The sequence below is a fragment of the Lethenteron reissneri genome, chromosome 35 (genome assembly GCF_015708825.2).
Source record: "Lethenteron reissneri isolate LAM-NWPU_2019-01 chromosome 35, ASM1570882v1, whole genome shotgun sequence".
NCBI classification, from domain to species: Eukaryota; Metazoa; Chordata; class Hyperoartia; order Petromyzontiformes; family Petromyzontidae; genus Lethenteron; species Lethenteron reissneri.
Genome location: NC_083813.1, coordinates 4,286,670 through 4,305,557, shown reverse-complemented (window position 1 = coordinate 4,305,557; position 18,888 = coordinate 4,286,670). Strand labels below are relative to the sequence as shown.

General features: G+C 47.9%; 1 protein-coding gene across 2 annotated transcripts in view; it reads right to left on the bottom strand.

The window, feature by feature from the left end:
- Positions 1-405: 405 nt before the first annotated feature.
- The window catches only part of CA8 (carbonic anhydrase 8), a 58,563-nt gene continuing 40,080 nt past the window's right edge, over positions 406-18,888 (bottom strand). The window contains exons 8-10 of one of the 2 annotated variants that reach the window (XR_009756112.1): positions 10,235-10,347; positions 2,584-2,784; positions 406-1,336 (exon numbers count right to left, since the gene is read on the bottom strand). Coding sequence is in view for 1 of the 2 variants with exons in the window: in XM_061565598.1 (XP_061421582.1) it covers positions 2,650-2,784; positions 10,235-10,347 (248 nt within the window). In the remaining variant the exon portion in view is untranslated. Of the gene's footprint in view, positions 1,337-2,582; positions 2,785-10,234; positions 10,348-18,888 lie in introns of those variants that run through there. The other variant, XM_061565598.1, reaches the window with a different exon arrangement.

The following is an 18,888-nucleotide window of genomic DNA, read 5'->3' as shown; positions in this document are numbered from 1 at the left end:
TGTGCCATGTTTTCCTACTTACCACTTGTGCCATTCTTTCCTGTGCCAATTTTTACCGATCGTGCTCACCGCCTTGCCAGAAGCAGTGCGATGCTCAACCACGACATCACACGCGTGGCATTATCGCCCCCTTAGAATCATCCCATTCTCCTCGGTACGTCAATTAAATTATTGGACAGCGCGCCACTGATCGTCTTGAAACAGGAAACTTCATTCAACTGATTATTATGTTTTATTTTTATTATTTTATTACTTCCCTTTTACGTGACTTTACCGAAAGAACCAAGAAGATGAATCCCTGCAGTCACGAAAGCTTTAAATCGAAATTTAGAGATACGTTGTCATTGTTTTCATAAAAAAACGAAACGACCTCCTTTGTATGAGGAATTGGCAACACATATAAGGCCTGATTGATGTAACATTTTAATGAACATACAGTACGGGCACTGGTACTCAAGCAAAGGCGCCACTGGCTTTGCTGCCAAAAACCGCATTGCAGGAAACACCCTGCTCACGTACCTGCCACGGTAAATCAAATTTAATTAACTTTGTTGCTCAAGCATGCTTATGCCTCACCCCCCCCCCCCCCCCCCCCCCATTACAGAGTTGAGTACATATTTTTGAAGAATATATAGTCTTTATAAATATAGCTTTGATATTTCATGGCAGGTATTATTTTAATGAATGCCATATTGGCAACGTTTGGGCACCGGCAGAAACAGAGTCACACGTGCTCATATTTCTCGTACATTGAACACAGAATAAAGGATTTGGGATATCGTAACGAACACCAAACATTGTTTTGGACAAATTGCACAACGCAGCAATAAATATGTTGTGAAGTTTAATGGCCGGCAGTGTATTTATTGCAAATGCATAAAACCGATTCCTTATAGCACATTACAAATTGGACGTTTTTATTCGCAAAATGAGCCATGCAATTTCTCGAGACCAAATTTAAAACCATTTGGGTTTTTTTTTATTACATCAGTTACAATGAGAACTTTTACACGAAACAAATGTGCGAGACGCCAAGGGACATCTTTACGTCTCCCTCCTGGAAATGCTTCTTGTAGCCTCTTCTGGTTATGTGTTCATTATCCGATGTTACCTTGGTGACCGCCTTTAATCCGATTCGTGATCTTTAAACAGCTGTACACGATATATCAGAGCTGTTTTTAACATACACTGTACAATTCATCATCCATGAGAAAATAGTATGCAGAGCATATCAACATATACGTATGCTATGTTTGGTATGTATATACAGAAACGTGTATATGCACGCTTGTTATAGAAGACCAGCAGGCTGGAACGCCACTGATGTTTTCTTTTCCTGTTGGTGAGATAAAACAATCATTCCTGTTTTTATTAATGTTTCACTCGACCAACTTGCATATACACAAACCAAATATATCGCTCGTGATTTATAACACACACACGTTCGCACACCCATCTGTACTGATATATATATCGTTGAACGAACAATATATTTCACGTTTTTCTTTTATTACACATTCATCTTCGTGGACACATACAGTAGAAACGTGAATTTCCACAGGCAGAGTCTAATTACGTGCAAATAATCTAGTGGCAGAGAGGAGCGGTGGCGCAGTGGTTTGCAAAGTGGACTGTGAACCCGGCTGCCTGAACATCGATTCCGGATCATTGGCGGGCAATGTCCGAATTGGTTCTCTGGGTCCAGCGTTCAACAAACCCGCACTGAATAGCATGGTTCAGGTCAGGTCAAACAACTCCCCATGACCGACAATGGTATAAGTCTTCACGCAGCAACACATTGACAACGAGCCGTGAATTAATGGAAAAGTCGTGTCGGAGTATCTCTGTTAATACGAGCGTGGGAGGGCACTCATCTGTGTAGGCGGCTCAGAATCGGTGGCAACAATTCCATATTTCCCCCGGTGGAGTCCAGTTTCTCGTGAGGATGAACGCCTCCCACTAAATGGTACTCGTGTCATCGTAAACCCCGCACGCGTGATCGGCTGGGTCGACCTCCACCCACCCCCGATCAGAAATTTGAAATCGCAACCTTTCGATAACAACAGCGAGTCAATCTCAACACTGAACACAGTGTGTGATAGTAATAGGTTTTTACCCTTTCAACTGGTACAAAAACTGACACCTTTATACAAGGCATCATGTTTGCAATAACCACAACACAAGCAGTCAACATGCAAACAAAAAGAAACAACTCTGATAATGATAGGCACTGTCCTTGAAGTTGATTGGTCCACACCCAAGACAGCTTTTCTTAGATCCTAGTCTCCATTGGTGTTGAAAAAGGCGTCATCTGGTCTAACACCAGAAAAGCTGTCTCGGGTGTGGACCAATCAACTTCAAGGACAGTGTATATCATTATCAGAGTTGTTTCTTTTTGTTTGCATTTTGACTGCTTGTGTTGTGGTTATTGCAAACATGATGCCTTGTATAAAGGTGTCAGTTTTTGTACCAGTTGAAAGGGTAAAACCCTATTACTATATTTTTCCACTGCTAAAGAAGATGTCTCATAGTGTAACTGTGTGTGATGCAACCTCGCCGGATATTGAGCGCGCGTTTACTCACGTAAATCGGGTTAGGGGGTGGATCTCGTAAGCGGCCGTGGCTGATAAAAGTGTGAGCGTGCGTCAGTCAGGGGAAGGAAGCGCGGATGACACGGTCGTTGAGCTGCTGAGTCGGTCTGAAGTTGTCGCCAAGTTGACCGTCGCAGCCGTCGGAAGGCGCCACTCCCTTGCTGTGCGTGCGCAGCCTCCGAAACTCCTCGATCTGCCCGCGATGATCACAGAGAAACAACCCGCAAATCACCGCAGCCCGCCACCGCTCCACCGCCGTTGACATCAGGGGACCGTTCATAAGTGACGTCACGCGATTTTGGGCGATTTTTGACTCCCCCCCCATCGTCACAAAGCTCTGCCCCCCCCCCCAAAAAAATATAAAACATGCTTCAAATCGCTTTAAACTATTGTTATTGTAGTGCGTATTTAATGTGGCGCTGCACTCTGATGTTGTAGGAGAAAACATTTATTAAAAAGTCGATTTAATTAAGTAGAACGTGTTGTCGATATTTATTCAAAGTTGCGCATTTTGATTTAACGTCACATTTCTCAACCCCCCCCCCCCCCCCCACAATGTCTGACCACCTTTAGGTGCGTGACGTCATTTATGGACGGCCACTATCCTGTAATTAATCAACAGCTACAGCGCATCACCACTGTTCACTGCCGCTCAGCGCCAGACTGATCCACAAACAGATCCGATCTACTTCTTTCATATAGCGAGGCGTTGATCAACCACGATTATATAAGTTCATGTCGAGGTTGGTGAGCGAGCCAGTGGATGGCTTTTAGGAGTGGCCACATGGCGAATATCTTAAATGCTGCGGGCGAATTATCGAAACGCGCAGTGGTATATGCTCCGTGGTTCGGGATTGGTGACCGATGTCGCACTATCGGCTGTCATTAATTGTCCGTGGATATCGGAGATAGCCACCCCAGCCGTACGATGCAGAACCATTAGAACTATAGAGTTCTAAATAAATCACCTTCCATTACGTACCTCCACATCCAAATAAAATACATTTCCATCCATTGGCCTATGGACATTCAAGCCTTGTGATTATCACTGTTGGCTATGTGCAGTGTGAAAGAAGTTCAACATACGTACAACTCAGGACCAGTTTTGTCAAATTTAGAGTTCGTCGGCAAGAAGGAAGCTCAGCAAAAAAAATATGCTGACTGTTTACTGAATGTTATTGGTGAGTGCCCTCGCCTCGACAAAATGAGCCATCAGTAACAGATTAATCATCTTCCATGGCATATCCCAACATAAAAATTAGATAACGTTTGGTCCATTTGCCTTCTACACCCATCAAGCATTATTAACACTGCCAGAGCACGATTAATCAGAGCAGTATGTCATCACAAAGCCACTTCTGCCCAACATCACATTTAACACCGTAAGCACAATCACGGCGTAATTAATCCAAGCCTGCGGTACGTAACCGCTGGCCTGCACGCTGCCTTGCGGTGTAATGCTGCTCGGGTATCATAAGTACGTTAACACTATTGCAGTGCAATTAATCTACAGCTACAGTGGCATTACTGGTCACCAGCTGACTTGCCACTATTTGTCCTATCAACACTATTCACACTTTTGTGGTCCAATTAATCCACTGCAACAGTTCACCATTTACTGACCATCGCTGCCCGGCACCACGCCGACACCACCATTTATTATGGCCGCGAGAACCATAATCACCACTATGGTGTGTAATTAATCTACAGCCAGAGCACATTGATGGCTCTTCGCTGCCTGCCATGTAGTTACACACACGGCTCCACTATCACCAGAACTATTAACAACACGACGGTATTGGCACCATCGTAGTCTCATGAAATCCACAGCTGCACTGCATCGCTGGCTGATAACCGCTCAGCCTCCACATTGCTCTATTACCATTAAGCACGAGCACTTAATTCGGATTGCCGCCACCAATCCAACCCACCCCCTGCCGCTCACCACCACGGCAGTCACTTTTTTTTTCATTTTCATCGTTTGAGCTGGCGGGACGATGTCGCTCGGCTGGTCCTGGAACGCCTGGGAATTCCCTAGGAAAAACTAGAGTCCGTCGCCTGGGAAAAGGAGGTCTGCACTGCTCTATACTCAACACGTTGCATCCGCGACCCTCACCTGGACACGCGGATTGAGAAACGAACGAACGAGTTTCTATGAATGTCAATTTGCTCAAATAATAACTGCAGCTATTTTGCATGCGTTTCAAAGCAATGCATTTACATAGCAGAGCGGCAGATTTATTCCACAGCAGTGAACCGGATAGAATTACACACTGCACAGATGGTTGGCTTAAAAATGTAGTTTCAACAAAATTCATGGATTTGGGGATGTTTGGAGGCATTGATATTGATCGCAAATGTTCGTCGTTCAATTAAAAACGGCACTAGATTTGTTGCAGATCAGAGTTAACAAGTATTCTGACATAAACGTGCATTCATTATGTATGATTTGCGGCAAATACTCACAGCGCGTGTGTATAAATAATTGTCAGTGACTGCTATGTATGTAGGAGAACATGCATATCTCGGCAAATTTGTTTATGTGGATCGACATCAGAATTATTAAATGAGAGGTGAACAATTACAGCATAGAGTGCTTTTGTAAAACTTCACTTCTTTTTTAAATGCTCATTAAGAAAACAATCAGTAGGGATGTTGCCATCTGTCACATGTGGACGAGATACGCACACACTGACGACAAAAAAAAACGAAGGCTGAAGAGCTAAAAAGTGGGCAAAAAAGCATGGATTGATCGAAACTCACAATTACACTGACAGAGGAAGAATAATAACACGGATCAGGGAATCATCACCAAGTAAGGGGCATCACATTGACTGTCAAGGAACGTAATTGGACTCGGCCGGGATGCAGCTGCTGGTCGAGACTGGTGGAAGAATGGCAGCTAAAGGAGAGAATGCGCCCAGGAAGACAAACCACTGGGTAGATGGAGCAATGAGGTCGTGTCACACGCAGGAGCGAGACGGTGTGTGGCATCGCTGAACCGCTAGGAACGGTGGTGGCGTGGCAAGGTTTAGGCTTTCGCGAACGATACTATTCTTCATGAAGGTTTTTTTTGGGTTAGATCGCATAAATATATGGATCTGGTTGTAATCACCAGCGAAACGTCGTACTCGATTGTAAATGTTGTCGGTTTACTCGCCATCACACCGATGTGCTGAAGTTATATCTAATTGGCACGTTTTGTTCACGTGACAAATATTACTAATCGGCTGTGCCGGGTGGTGGTGGGTTCACGACACATTTATATTCACTACTCCCAAAAACCTTCATTATGGGTGTGGTAAGGCTTTTAACCGACCCTGGGTGAATGACGGCGACGAGGACGACAAAGATGATGCATGTGGGCTGGGTACCGTGGCACATGCCTGCATGCGATCGTTATGGGAGCAGGGTTGTTGGACTCGCACAGATGTTGTGTGCGATGGGCACGTGTCACGTGATGCACGTGCGAAGACGTTTAGCGAAGTAAGCTCGTGAGCTGTGTGGAATTTAAGTGACCTCGCCTCGTGTGCCTCGGCCATCCGAAGGTACACCGGTTTCCTTGCGCACACAAAACGTTCTAAAAATACAAACTCACTGGCACTCGGGCCAAGATATTTCTCGCTAGACAACAACATTATATAACTAATATCCTGGATTAAGCAACATTCGTTTGAGAGGAGCATCAAAGAGAGCTGTAACAAAAACGAGCAAGACTACTGCAGCAGCAGGAGCAGCAGCAGCAAAAGGACCATCGTCACATTGGATTTGATTGGTGTAAGTCTGCACGTTTTTTTTTCTCTGTACATTACGTTGTGACTACTGGGTGAAAGGCACTTTAGAAGTGTACACTATTATTATCATCATCAGTGATAGTAGTAGCAGCACTAGGCATATCATCATCAGATGCATCAACCAGTTAGCGGTGTGAAGCAGTAGCTGTCAGGCTGCAAGCGATCACCAAATTGTTGACCCACATAAGCTACTGGGCGAGCTGCGTTACTACAAACTTCACAAACTTACTTTTGTAACGCATTAGAGCTCAGGACAGAAAGCCAGATGAAACAGGCACCTTAAACTGCCCCCCCCCCTCTACTCCCGTCCCTGCCACACGTGAACCTCTCCCCACGGAGGAATCTGTCTTTACTCTCCAAGGGACTTTGATTTGTATCGTTCAACTGAAACTGCTGACAAAAGGCGTAAATGTCACCGTGTCTTCCTGTGCGTGCATTTCTTTGGTCATCGTCCATCTGCGTCACGCAAAAGTATTCGCCGCAGTAAACTTATGAAAACTACAGTACATTAATTCACAAATCTCTTGCTGAGTGAGCCTAATTGCCGTTTCACCAACATATAAATATAAAGAAAGTTGTAAAGATGGATATTTAAAAAGGTCGTGCTAGATTTTTTTCATGCCACAAGTTATGTCAATCACCATTTGTTCCACCCTTGCGAGAAACGCAGAGGCTTTAACCTCGGATCTCAGAGTAGCAAACTTAATACCTTGACGCAGCCATTATCCCTTGAGACAAGAGACAACTTCACATTCTGACATTTTAAATTCAAGGTATCTCATGAAGCCACAATCTTATAATCTACCTTTCATGACCTGCTACTCACGGGCTCAGCAAAAGTTGCCAAGAAGACATGCAACATGATTCGCAACACAAGTCATGAGACCTTTTCCTTGAAATGAGCATTAACTCTAAGTATGTTATGGCTATGGGAAGATTACATTGATGCCAGAAAAGACATATATACATACATAGCTGGATAAATAAGGCAAAGCTGAGATGCAGGAGCGATTTAATGTATTTGAAACTCTATATCTTTTTGTTCAATCTGGAGACAAATCTCTCAAATGAAAGTCTAGACCGTAACCCGAGTGCATTATTGGCATTGACAGCATTCAGATGAAAACTGGATTCACATTCCAGTATGTGCACAGTAAAGTCCGAACCTCTATTAGCTTGGTCGGGTGACTCACGGCTCAGAGCACAGGGCCAACGCCGCTGAGATGCCGGGTTTTAATCCAGGCATCAACCCGTGGTTGAATCGGATTCTCAAGTGCAGAGAGTAGATGGGTCTCAGCCCTATCGCCAATGACTACCCGTAGTAGTGCATGTAATAAATTGCACGGATGAGCATGTGCAGACAAATGGTCATTCGAATGAGTCCCAGAAGCAGTGCCGTGAAATCTTCGGCAGACCGTTCCATAACACGGCGCGTTGCACCACAGTGTGAGGGTGCCACACGTTGGGGAAGTGCAGATGCGTGTATGTTGAACTTCTTTCGCACCGTACGTAGCCATCGGAGGTGCTCATGACACGATGATGATGATGGTGCCAATAGCACGAGGAGAACAAAATTGAGGAAATGTAAAAAAAAAACGCCGAAATTTTCATTTGAAAATAACAAAGCAATAACACATCACGTACTCAAGAATAACATGTAGACAATATAAGATTCTTTGTTTTTTTTCGGTAAAGTCACGTATAAAAATAAAATAATAAATTAAATAATTAAATAAGTTGAATAATAGCATACGAGACTTTACCGAAAAAAACAAAGAATACTTCCTGCAGTCACGAAAGCTCCAAAATTAAGATTGAACAATATAAGATGTATGGTTCTTGTGATGCCCTCAGTAGGTGCACCTTTTCAGGTTTGCCAACCGAGGGACCATTCCACCGTGCTCATAGGGGTGTGAGTAGCAGGGAGAGGGAGCCAATACCAAATGAATAAAGACATTGAAACTTTTCCTCTACAACTTCCTGACAAATGTAATTTCTATTTTCATTTAAAACAACCAGCACACTTTACCTTTTGATGAACGTTCTCCCTTTGGAAAGTTTGGGTGGCTGACTCGATATATTATTACATTTTGTGCTTACTGGCCCAGCTAAATAAATATCTGCAGATGGCTTTGATCATGACAAGGGCTTCAGTCTCTCTCAAACCCTATAAATGATGCCTCTGATCGTAACCGGGATCAGCAATTACTTTAAATCCAGTGCTCAACACCCACTTTTCCCAGAATGGCTTTTCCTTCATTCCCATTTAATGCATGCATGTGCATGAAAACATCGATAACATAACACTGGGTAGGTTTCAAATATTTCCAGCAAAGTGAGGAGATGGACGTGACGATCAAACTCAGCACATGAAGGTTGGTGCGGTCATGCTTACCTCTTCCCCCTTTGTGTTACCGTAACCTCTTCTGTGTGTGGTCATACTGAGGCGTTCTTACTACAACTGTTGTTTAAATCAACAGCCTCAAGCACAAGCCACTTAAAACCGGCCCCCAGTGTTCGCGGTTTCCACAGTCATGATGACACGGCCGTACATCTAACTGCAGTACCTTTCAAAGCCTCTACATAAAGAGACTTTGTACAAAGGGCTTTGGAAAACAGAGATGCCTGGTTAAAAGAGGCATTTGAATATACCGCAGACAACTCTTTCCTTTCTCTCAGTCATTATAATGATGGTCTGTTGTATTTCTGTGTCATCTCGTGAAATACACACGGCTAAGACTGGGGCGGATGGGTTACAAGAACTGAGGGGTTTCTGATTTAAGGACATGGGCACTTTTATCGTGTCACCACATTGTCATTAACAAACACTGCATTCTGAATTGAAGTTGTGGATTCTGGCAGTGACATTTCTTGTGCATACAGAATAAAAAGCAAGGGTCATATCCAAAACCGTTACTCAATACGTGATTTTGATTTAAAGCTTTCGTGACTGCAGGGATTCATATTCTTGGTTCTTTCGGTAAAGTCACGTATTATTTCCCTTCTACGTGACTTTACCGAAAGAACCAAGAATATCAATACGTGATTTTCACTTTATATTATTGTATATTTTAAATATTGAACGTGGCAACACGAATTCAGCTTGAGCTTCGAAAATAACACCTAACAGGTATTGTTTTTGAACGTCCAATTACAAAAATGTTGGTTTTAACAAAGGATCTAACTGTACAAATGTGGGACTTGGGCCTCAAAATACATCGAGAGGGCAATTAAAGTAACCTGTCATTAAAATAACACGTAGAATTAGGTTTCGGATTTTACTTGCCATGTGTATATGCGGAAATATATAATGCAGATGGTCCTCTAATAGCTGTTATGACAATATTACTCGTAGAATAAGCTCCCAGTAAGCCACAGGCCCAGTGGTGCGATGGAGATGCCAACGCGTTGGGGTTTCCTCAGTGTCAGCGCGTTTGTTTAAACGCTTTTCGAGAGTAATCCCAGGGCAGAGCATTCCCGCCCCCCCGAGATTCCAGCCCAACAATATTGACGACAGCCCTTGGCTTAAGTTGTGTTTTTGCGATCGGAGAATGCTGATAACATTTTCCTTTTATTCCTCAGCAAATGTGACCTTTTTGCTCCTCGCTTTCAGTAGCCGCTCGCCGACACGCCTCTGCGATAATCTGCGCCTTGAGTAACGCGTCCCCTGCTGCGCTCAGAGTCCCCGTCAGAGAGAGTGTGTGTGTGTGTGGGGGGGTCATGCGTCGCCCTTCTGCTTTGTGAGGTGCCGATGGGAGGAGAACCCCAGAGGTGAGGGCCGCCCTCAAAGCAAACGCCGGCCTGCCGAGACGCCGATGACGACGGCGGTGGCAGGGACGAGAGATTTACCTGGGCGTGGGAGAGGGTGAGCGGGTATCGAAAGAGAAGCCACAGCACGTGCTCGCAACACGGAGGCGTCGTCAGGGAACCTTCGTACACCCAGTAGTCGCGCAGCAGGGGGTCTGCGACACGTCGGAACACACAACAACAACAAGAAAAGCCACGGAATCCCACATTCAAACCGTTAGGGCAGGGTGCTTAGTGAGTCTTGATGTGCTTCTCGCCGTTTACGCAGTGGGCTGGCTGTCCCCACGGCTTGTCACAGAGGGCCAGTCTATGTAAAGCCACTGTCAGGGTGCCGCCCTGAGGCACAAGTCCGCAGCAGCAGTAGCAGGAAATCAGAATCTCTATTTAGACTGGACGAATCTGATGAGCTATGAGGCTCGTTTACATATTGGCTTGACAGCAAGTTACAGCAGTAAATAATACAAACAACGATAGGAGTGCAAAATAGAGAAAACGGTAAGAAAGTCACTAAATATAAATAAATCGCTCATTATATAAGTCCAAAATGTCGATACTGTACTGATGATTTCCAAGAAGGATGAAACCGGTAAACAGTTAGAAAATAATATGGCCCACAGTTTTAACTCTGTTGAGTCGGTGGTCTAAAATAAGGCTGTGTGCATTACACAGGCGCGCTGTCGTGTGACATAAACTGCCTCATGGGAGGCCCATTCCAGTGGTCACAATTGGGCCTTTAGTTGCTGAAAAATCGCCTTTTGCATGTACAATGGCTCCAGCATGCAGGATGAGTTTCTCATAATATTTAGAAAGTATTATAATTTGTCGCCATTGGGCAGAACCAAAATATAACATAAAAATAAAACATTTGGGAATTCAGACTTGGACTATAGTAGATCTGGGGGTGCTTATCTGTGTTGATAGCCCTGAGCCCATTGTGAAAATTCCACATTCCTATGGTGGGCACCAGTCTATCCATATGGCCATCGTCAAATACTAGGCCTGCATCAAATTCATTGATTAAAATCGATTATTCCGCTCATGATGCATGCATGGGAAATTGCGTGTGAGAATTGGTTTACGCAAACCACATGCACATTGCATGATAATGTTACACATAGGCCTCAGCAAGGTAAGGTAATTGTACCGTTTTTACCGGGTAAAAGGGTAAAGGTAAAGGTGTCAACATGCCATGGGGTAAGGGTAAAGGGTAGGGTAAAAGGTAGGCTCGTTGCATTTTACCTTACCTGCTAAAGGGTAAAAGGTAGGGTAGAGTGATTGTATTGTGGTAAGGTAAAAGGTAGGGTAAAGGTAGGCTCGTTGTTTTTACACTTTTACCTTACCTTGCCGAGGCCTAGTTACACTGTATGCCGTGTAGGACCAAGCGAACGAGATGAACAAACAAAATCATACAGACAAGATTGCAAAACGAGTCAACAGAATTAACGCCAGAGTATATAATAGCGTGATAACGATACGCTCATGCATATATGCTACCCGTCATCACCACAAACAAGCACGATAATTCCACAGTCTTGCAATGCCACGATCCATGTCGCTTCGGCACAAAAGGACAATCTCATCAATCCATCTCTGTGATTGGTCATCCTCCCTTGGTCAGTGCGGGATCATTAAATTGGGCAGCATAGACATGGAAGCATAGAAGTATAGTACCACAATGATTGTGCTGCACTGCCCTCTAATGCCCACCACATAGCCCCACCATACACAAATACCACTAAGATACATTTATATGTAGATGTGTTTAAAGGGTCACTGATAGATGTAGTAAAAGCATAACAAGAAAAGGTAACGCAGCGACGAAATTAGTAGCAAGAAGGCTGGGACTGGATTAACCCCTTCTGTGAAGAAATACCCACATTGAAACAGGCAGATCAATGTTTGTTCCTGATGAAGTGGTGCCACAGCTTTAGGAAGTGCTGCTGTTCTTCAAATTCATCCATTTGACCTATTCTCCACACGTGCTAGATTATTGCTTGCGGCCCTCATCCCGACATTATTTGTGTTCATCAAAGGTTGTTTTCCTGAGGCCTTCACACAATAACACTCTACTGATGGCCAAAATAGCGAATATAGTTTGTGAGTGATTTCGGCCAACCAATATATATGAAGAAAAGCATACGTGCTATGAAGAAGGGTAATTGCTAAAACGTCGCCTGTTAAATATTTTTCCTTTTAAGGCCACACTATTATTGAATGATTAAAAAAGATTTTTAAAACTATCAGGTCTAATCTATCAGGTCTAATCTATCAGGTCTATTCAACAAACACACAAAACGGAAGCCCCTTTTAGTCACATTGGAGCTTGTTGGGATGCATTTTTTCCCCCGACTAACTCTGAATGAATATATACATGAATTTGTGCTGCCAATTTGACAAAATAAAATGTCACTACTCATTAATCAGCGTTGCACCTGTTGCATTAAATTTTCCAGCATCTCTGCAAATGAAATGGCAGCATTCGCTGGTTATCTAAGGCTGACTTGACCCGGGCATGGCCTTTGCGGGTACAGTGAGTAACTGCATTTGTTACGCATATAAAATGAGGGCTTTTGGGATGAATGCAACAAAAAATCCCAGGTCATTCCCACGGATGCACAGAACATGAGTCACGTTGCCAAGCAATTATATCACACATCGCATCTTCAACAACATCATCATGTATCTTCAAAGTCTTTATCATAACCGTCAACGTTATCCCTTCTCTATCTGCTGCTACGTGACAGGCCTGTCCGTACGTTGTAGGTGCCATTGCTCCTAGACCTGCGTAGCTACAATCCATATCGCATTTTTAATTTTCTACCCGATTTAACTGCGTTGTCCTTTTCTATTGTTCATGGCTGGATTTTCCATCAGAAAATGCAGTGACTACATGGCAGTGATGTGACCGATTTGACGTGACTGGGGGGGAACCAGTCACATCATTAGTAATAATACATTAGAATATCAGTGATGTGACCTGCTCAAGGTCTGTACGCTTGTGTTTAACAACACAAGACGACCCCTTGATCTTATTTTCGTATGTGACAATTAATTTGCGCACCTACTAAAGACGCGGTAATGACAGGAGATTTCTTTAATTTTTATAAGGCAAGGGTGTAACAATGCTGGTATTTTTGTCAGACACCAGGAGAAGCTTATTTAAACAAGAACCCACCGCTAGATTGTTTTAAGTAGTATGATATTGACCTTTCCAAATCAAATCATCATCATCAAGTATTCTGTCTATGGACAGGTCCGGGGCACAGTTGTTTCCTCTGTGTCACTCTCGTCTTCCGATGCTACCTTCATCCATCTCATGAATCGTATGGGTAATCTTTAAAACATGGCACTTTTCAAAGAAGTCCCAACAGAAGATGATTGCAATGAAACTTTCATCGTTTAAATTTGAGCCGTTCTGTAACATACATTTCGAGTGTGTGTTTGTTTTTATCACTGTTGTTGGTGGGGGGCTCACTAGCGCAGGGCTGATCGGGTTAGGCCGTAGTCTGTCTCTGGGGGGGCATCTCTGGAAAACAAATACCTCGTCATATATAATATATTAGGCCATTTCATCACAGGCACTGTCAACTTAAACTCTGCTTTGGGTCAACAAATATTGAATGGTGCTGGTGCCCTTCATATTGTGGCACACACACATGCCGGGGCGGGGGGGGTTGTTGCAGAAATAATAAGAAATACTGGAGCCAAGGGTGAACGCAGCACACAAACAGAAACACGCACGCACGCATTACATATGTAGAGGTGTAATTGCGCATGGCTACGAATGTTGAGGTGTGATTATGCATGGCCACGGATGGCCAACAAACACAAGGGGCGGGGTTACGGCCGTACACAAGGGTTGCGCTCGCACCGACGTCCGCATGTGTATCCCCCACGGGCCCCCCCCTCGGGGGCGAGTCCTATAAAAGGTGATGAGCTCGAGGGCTCGAGGTCGGGACTCAGCTATAACCAGAGAAGACGGAAGACCTGCTAGTGTAGGCCCCGGAGCTCCCCTGGCTCGCTGTCCTTCTAAGGGCCGACCAGGGCAAGCCGGTGGCGTGGCCCCGAGAGCCCAGACGAAGCTGGTCTGGTGACTCAGGGAGCCGGGATCCCAGCTTAACTAAGCTGGGACAGATAGCCTCCCCTAGTCCCGTAGTGGAGGAGTTGGTATAGGCTAGAGGGGTTAGCTGTCGAGAATCCCTGTAGCCAAGTGACCTGTACTAACTGTGTTGGTGTAATAAATAAGTGTGCCTCCGATCCTGTCGTCAAGCCTCCATATATACTTACTACATCTGGGGTCAGAAGTAAACGTCCAACGATGGACACACGAGGGACGACACGTACCAGGGAGTCGGAGATGGAAGACGCCGCGGCCGAATCACCACCAGAGATGGCCGGGGTCGATTCGGAGCAGCCGGGGCCGAGTACGCCCGCGCCGCTACGACAGGAGGAGGGGGATGCGTCGGCCGAAGGACTCCGGCTGGCCCACTCCCGCCTGGCGGACCTGCTCTACGCCGCGGCCGCCGCGTTGGAGGAGATCACGCGGCTGGGGGCTGGAGGAGCAGCGCGGGTCGACGGAGGCAGCCGGCGCGGGGCGACGTTTCCCGCCACCCCGACGCGGCTCGCGGTCAAATTTCCCGCCATATCTACAGTACGAGCGGAGGGCGGGGCCGGCCCGCGTCACGTGTCTGCTGAGCGCCAAGCACAAGCCGTGACATCATCAACGCCGGCCGGCGCGTCAACATCGGAGCGACCGGCGATGCCATGTGCACGGCCCGCCCACACTGTATCATCGGCGGGGAGCGACGGAGAGCGTTCTGCGGCCACGGACGCCGCCTTACAACAGCGTCTGCCGCCTCTTAAAGAATTTGTCGGCGCTGACGGAGATTGGGGCGGCTTCAAGAGGCGGTTCATCGCTCATCAAGAGATGGCGAACTGGTCGGACGCCGAGGCCCTACGCGCGCTGCCAGCGATGCTGGACAACGACGCCCTGGCTACCCTCACCTCGGCGCCGAGGGAAAAGCGCGCCACTCTACACCTGGCGTTGCAGCTGCTGTCAGCCGTCTATGGGCCGCCTTCGGACTGCAGGCAGCTGTTCCACGATCGGAGTCGGGGCGCCAACGAGTCACCCCTGGCCTTCCGGACGGCCCTCCTGGCTCTGGCGAAGGCTGCTTTCCCAAGGATGGACGAGGAAGGAGTGGATGCCATGGTGGCCGAGAAGCTGCTGCTACTCGCTGACGAGCTGGACGTCAACGTCCTGGCTCAGGACGACGCGGAGATGTCGTCCCTGCTGGTCGCGCGCCACATCCACGGGGGCTTGCGGTCCCTGCGTCGAAAGGCGGCAAAGGGGGCGGCCAGCCATGCCATGGCGGCTACCGCCCTCCCATCGGAGGAGGTCTGCGGGGTGGAGCGGCGAGGGGAATGGAGAGCGGCGGCACCACAGGCTCGGAATGGACCGAGCCGCCAGGAGCAGCCCAGGACATCGGGGGCGCTCACACGCTGCTACAACTGTGGCCTGCAAGGCCACGTTGCGTCAGGATGCCGGGCTCCCCGTCAGCGCGGGGCGACACCTCGTCAGGACGCCACGCCGTCTCCTCCCAAGCTCCAGCAGAGAAATACGGCGAGTCGCGGCACCTCACACGTTTGGCCCACGCACACATCCGACACACACTCACGCGCTCAACCAAACAGGGCTCCAAATTCCCCGTCCGTCGCGCGCGATTGTTCTATAATGCGGCGAGCGCTCCAACCGGGTCAGTGGTCGGAGCTCGCCCATCGTGTCGTTGCTGCGTCGGCGGGATCATCGGTTGTGGTCGGTCATATTGATGGGGTAGAGGTGCGGATTTTAATTGACACAGGGGCATCGGCGACCATTATATCTGATTTGATTTATAACATCCTTCCCGTTCAAAGTCGTCCCTTGCTCCCTGTTGACGTGCCATGCTATGCTGCTAACGGGGGCTCGCTGGGCATTATTGGGCAAATCCGCGCCACTATCTGCATTGGAGACATTAAATTATCCGGGCCTGTTTTGGTTTCCTCCTCACTCGCGGTTCCGTGCCTGTTGGGGACGGATTTCTTGGCCAAAATGCCCATCCGTATCCTGATTGACCAGGGGTGCATTGAGCTCCCATCGGGCCGACGCGTTACATTTTTGTCTTCCCCCACCACGGAGCGCCGGGCGTTTGCCACCGTGCAGGCGCTCGTGACAAAAACTGTGCGCGTACCTCCGGGGGCTCAGATGCTCGTCCCTCTTAGGTTGCGTCGGCCGTTTAATGAAGGGGTTGCGGATCGGGGGGTCTTGTTGGGACCATCTCGGGCCGGGGTAAATGGACCCGATTTGCTCGCGGCTCAGACCATGGTGAGAGGGGATGGGGACCCCTTCATTGCGGTCCTTAATGTGGGATCGCGAACGGCCGTGGTTCCTCAAGGGACCGTGCTTGCACACGCAACGCCGGTACCCTATGAGGAACCACTCGTGGGTCAGGTATCCACCGATCCTCCGTCGCGACCGCATTCGGACTGTGATGACGGATGGCTGGATGCGCTTTGCGCGGGTTCAGTGGACCTGTCCGACTCGCAGCGCGCGCAGCTGCGAGTCCTCCTGAGCGAATTTGCTGACGTTTTTAGTCAACACAAATTTGATATTGGTTGTACTAAATTGCTGCGACACCATATTGACACGGGTGACAGCGCGCCAATCCGCCAAAATCCCTTTCGGTTGAGTCCCGCCGAAAAGGATCATGTCAAATCGGCTGTTGATGACATGCTAGCCGCCGATATCATTTCCCCTTCCAACAGCCCGTGGGGCGCGCCGATCGTTTTGGTGAAAAAACACGACGGCTCACTGCGGTTTTGTGTCGACTTTCGGCGTCTGAACAAAATCTCTGTGGCAGATGCGTACCCGCTTCCTCGAATGGATGAGTCGCTCGATGCCTTGGCGGGGGCGCGATTCTTTTCCACCCTCGATTTGCTATCTGGATTCTGGCAGCTTCCTCTGGATGACGAATCAAAACCTAAGACTGCTTTTCGGACACCGCAAGGTCTCTTCCAATTTAACCGCTTGCCGATGGGTTTACATTCTGCGCCGGCAACTTTTCAGCGGTTAATGGAATTGGTCTTGGCAGGTTTGCAATGGGATTCGTGTTTGATTTACTTAGACGATGTCATCGTCTTTAGCAAATCCTTCGAGGAACACCTCCAGAGGTTGCGTGCTGTTTTTCTCAAAATGCGGGCTGCCAATTTGAAATTTAAACCACAGAAGTGCCATTTACTCCGCGAATCGGTGCGATATTTGGGTCACATTGTTGGGCGCTCGGGGATATCCACTGATCCCGCCAAAACGGAATGCGTCAGCTCCTGGCCGACTCCCACCTCTGTGGGAGAGGTCAGGAGTTTCATTGGGTTCGCGTCGTATTATCGGCGATTTGTGGCTGACTTCGCTACGATTGCGAAACCATTGCATGCCTTGACGTCCAAGGGAGTCAGGTTTCATTGGGGGCCGGAGGAGGAGGCTTCTTTTCGCGCCCTCCGGAATGCTTTGGTGGGGGCTCCGCCGTTGAATTACCCCGATTTTTCACAACCCTTCTTGCTCGATACAGATGCAAGTAACACGGGCATCGGGGGCGTGCTGTCCCAGCTCATTGGGGGCGTAGAGCATGTGGTGGCTTACGGTAGTCGGGTACTGTCTCCAGCCGAACAGCGGTACTGCGTTACCCGTCGGGAATTATTGGCGATTGTTTATTTCATTCAGCAGTACCGCCCGTATCTGTACGGTCGGCGGTTCACCGTCCGTACAGATCATGCGGCCCTACAATACGCCCTGCGGGTTCAACAACCATCGGGCCAGTTGTCTCGATGGTTGGAGATTCTCCAAGACTATGACTTTGTCACCACATATCGTAAGGGTCTCCGCCACACGAACGCTGACGCCCTGTCGCGATTGCCACCCACTTCGGAGTGCGCGTGCCTCTTGGGTTCGGGGCGTTGTAGGTCTCCGAACGTCACCACCGATTCGGTCCTCGTGGCCGCTGCCGATGCGCCTTCGGTTTCGGGTCCTATCGAGCAAGAAGGGAGGGATTCGTTGCTGGGGTTGTCGGTCGCGGAATGGGGTCGCCTCCAAATGGAGGACACCTCCCTCCTCGCTCTGCGCCGTCGCGCCGGGGGGGTTGGCCAGGGGGTGGAAAACGTTGACTCGTGGGGGTTGTTCCAGGGACTTTTAATGCACTGGGATGGTAAAACCCGGCGCCAGCGGCTCGTGGTGCCTGCTGCTTTAAGGGGTAAGGTGGTATGGGCTGTTCATGAGCGGCTTCTGCACTTGGGGGTTCATAAGACCTTTGCCACGCTCCAGCTAGATTTCTTCTGGCCGGGCATGGAAAAGGACGTGGGGGATCTCTTGGGGTCATGCACGCAATGCGCGCAGAGGAAGCCACCTGCTAGGGGGTCCAACCCTCCGCTGCAGTCCATAAAGGTTTCCAGGGTTAACGAGCTCGTCGCTCTGGACATACTTGGCCCATTTCCCGCTACACCCAGGGGCAATAGGTATTTACTAACGGGGGTTGAATACTTCACGAGATGGCCTATGGCCTGGCCCCTGGCGAACCAGTCGGCAGCAGCCATCGCGGAGGCCTTTGTCCAGGGCTATGTCCTCGACAAGGGTGCTCCGGAACGGCTGCTTACTGACCAGGGTAGGAATT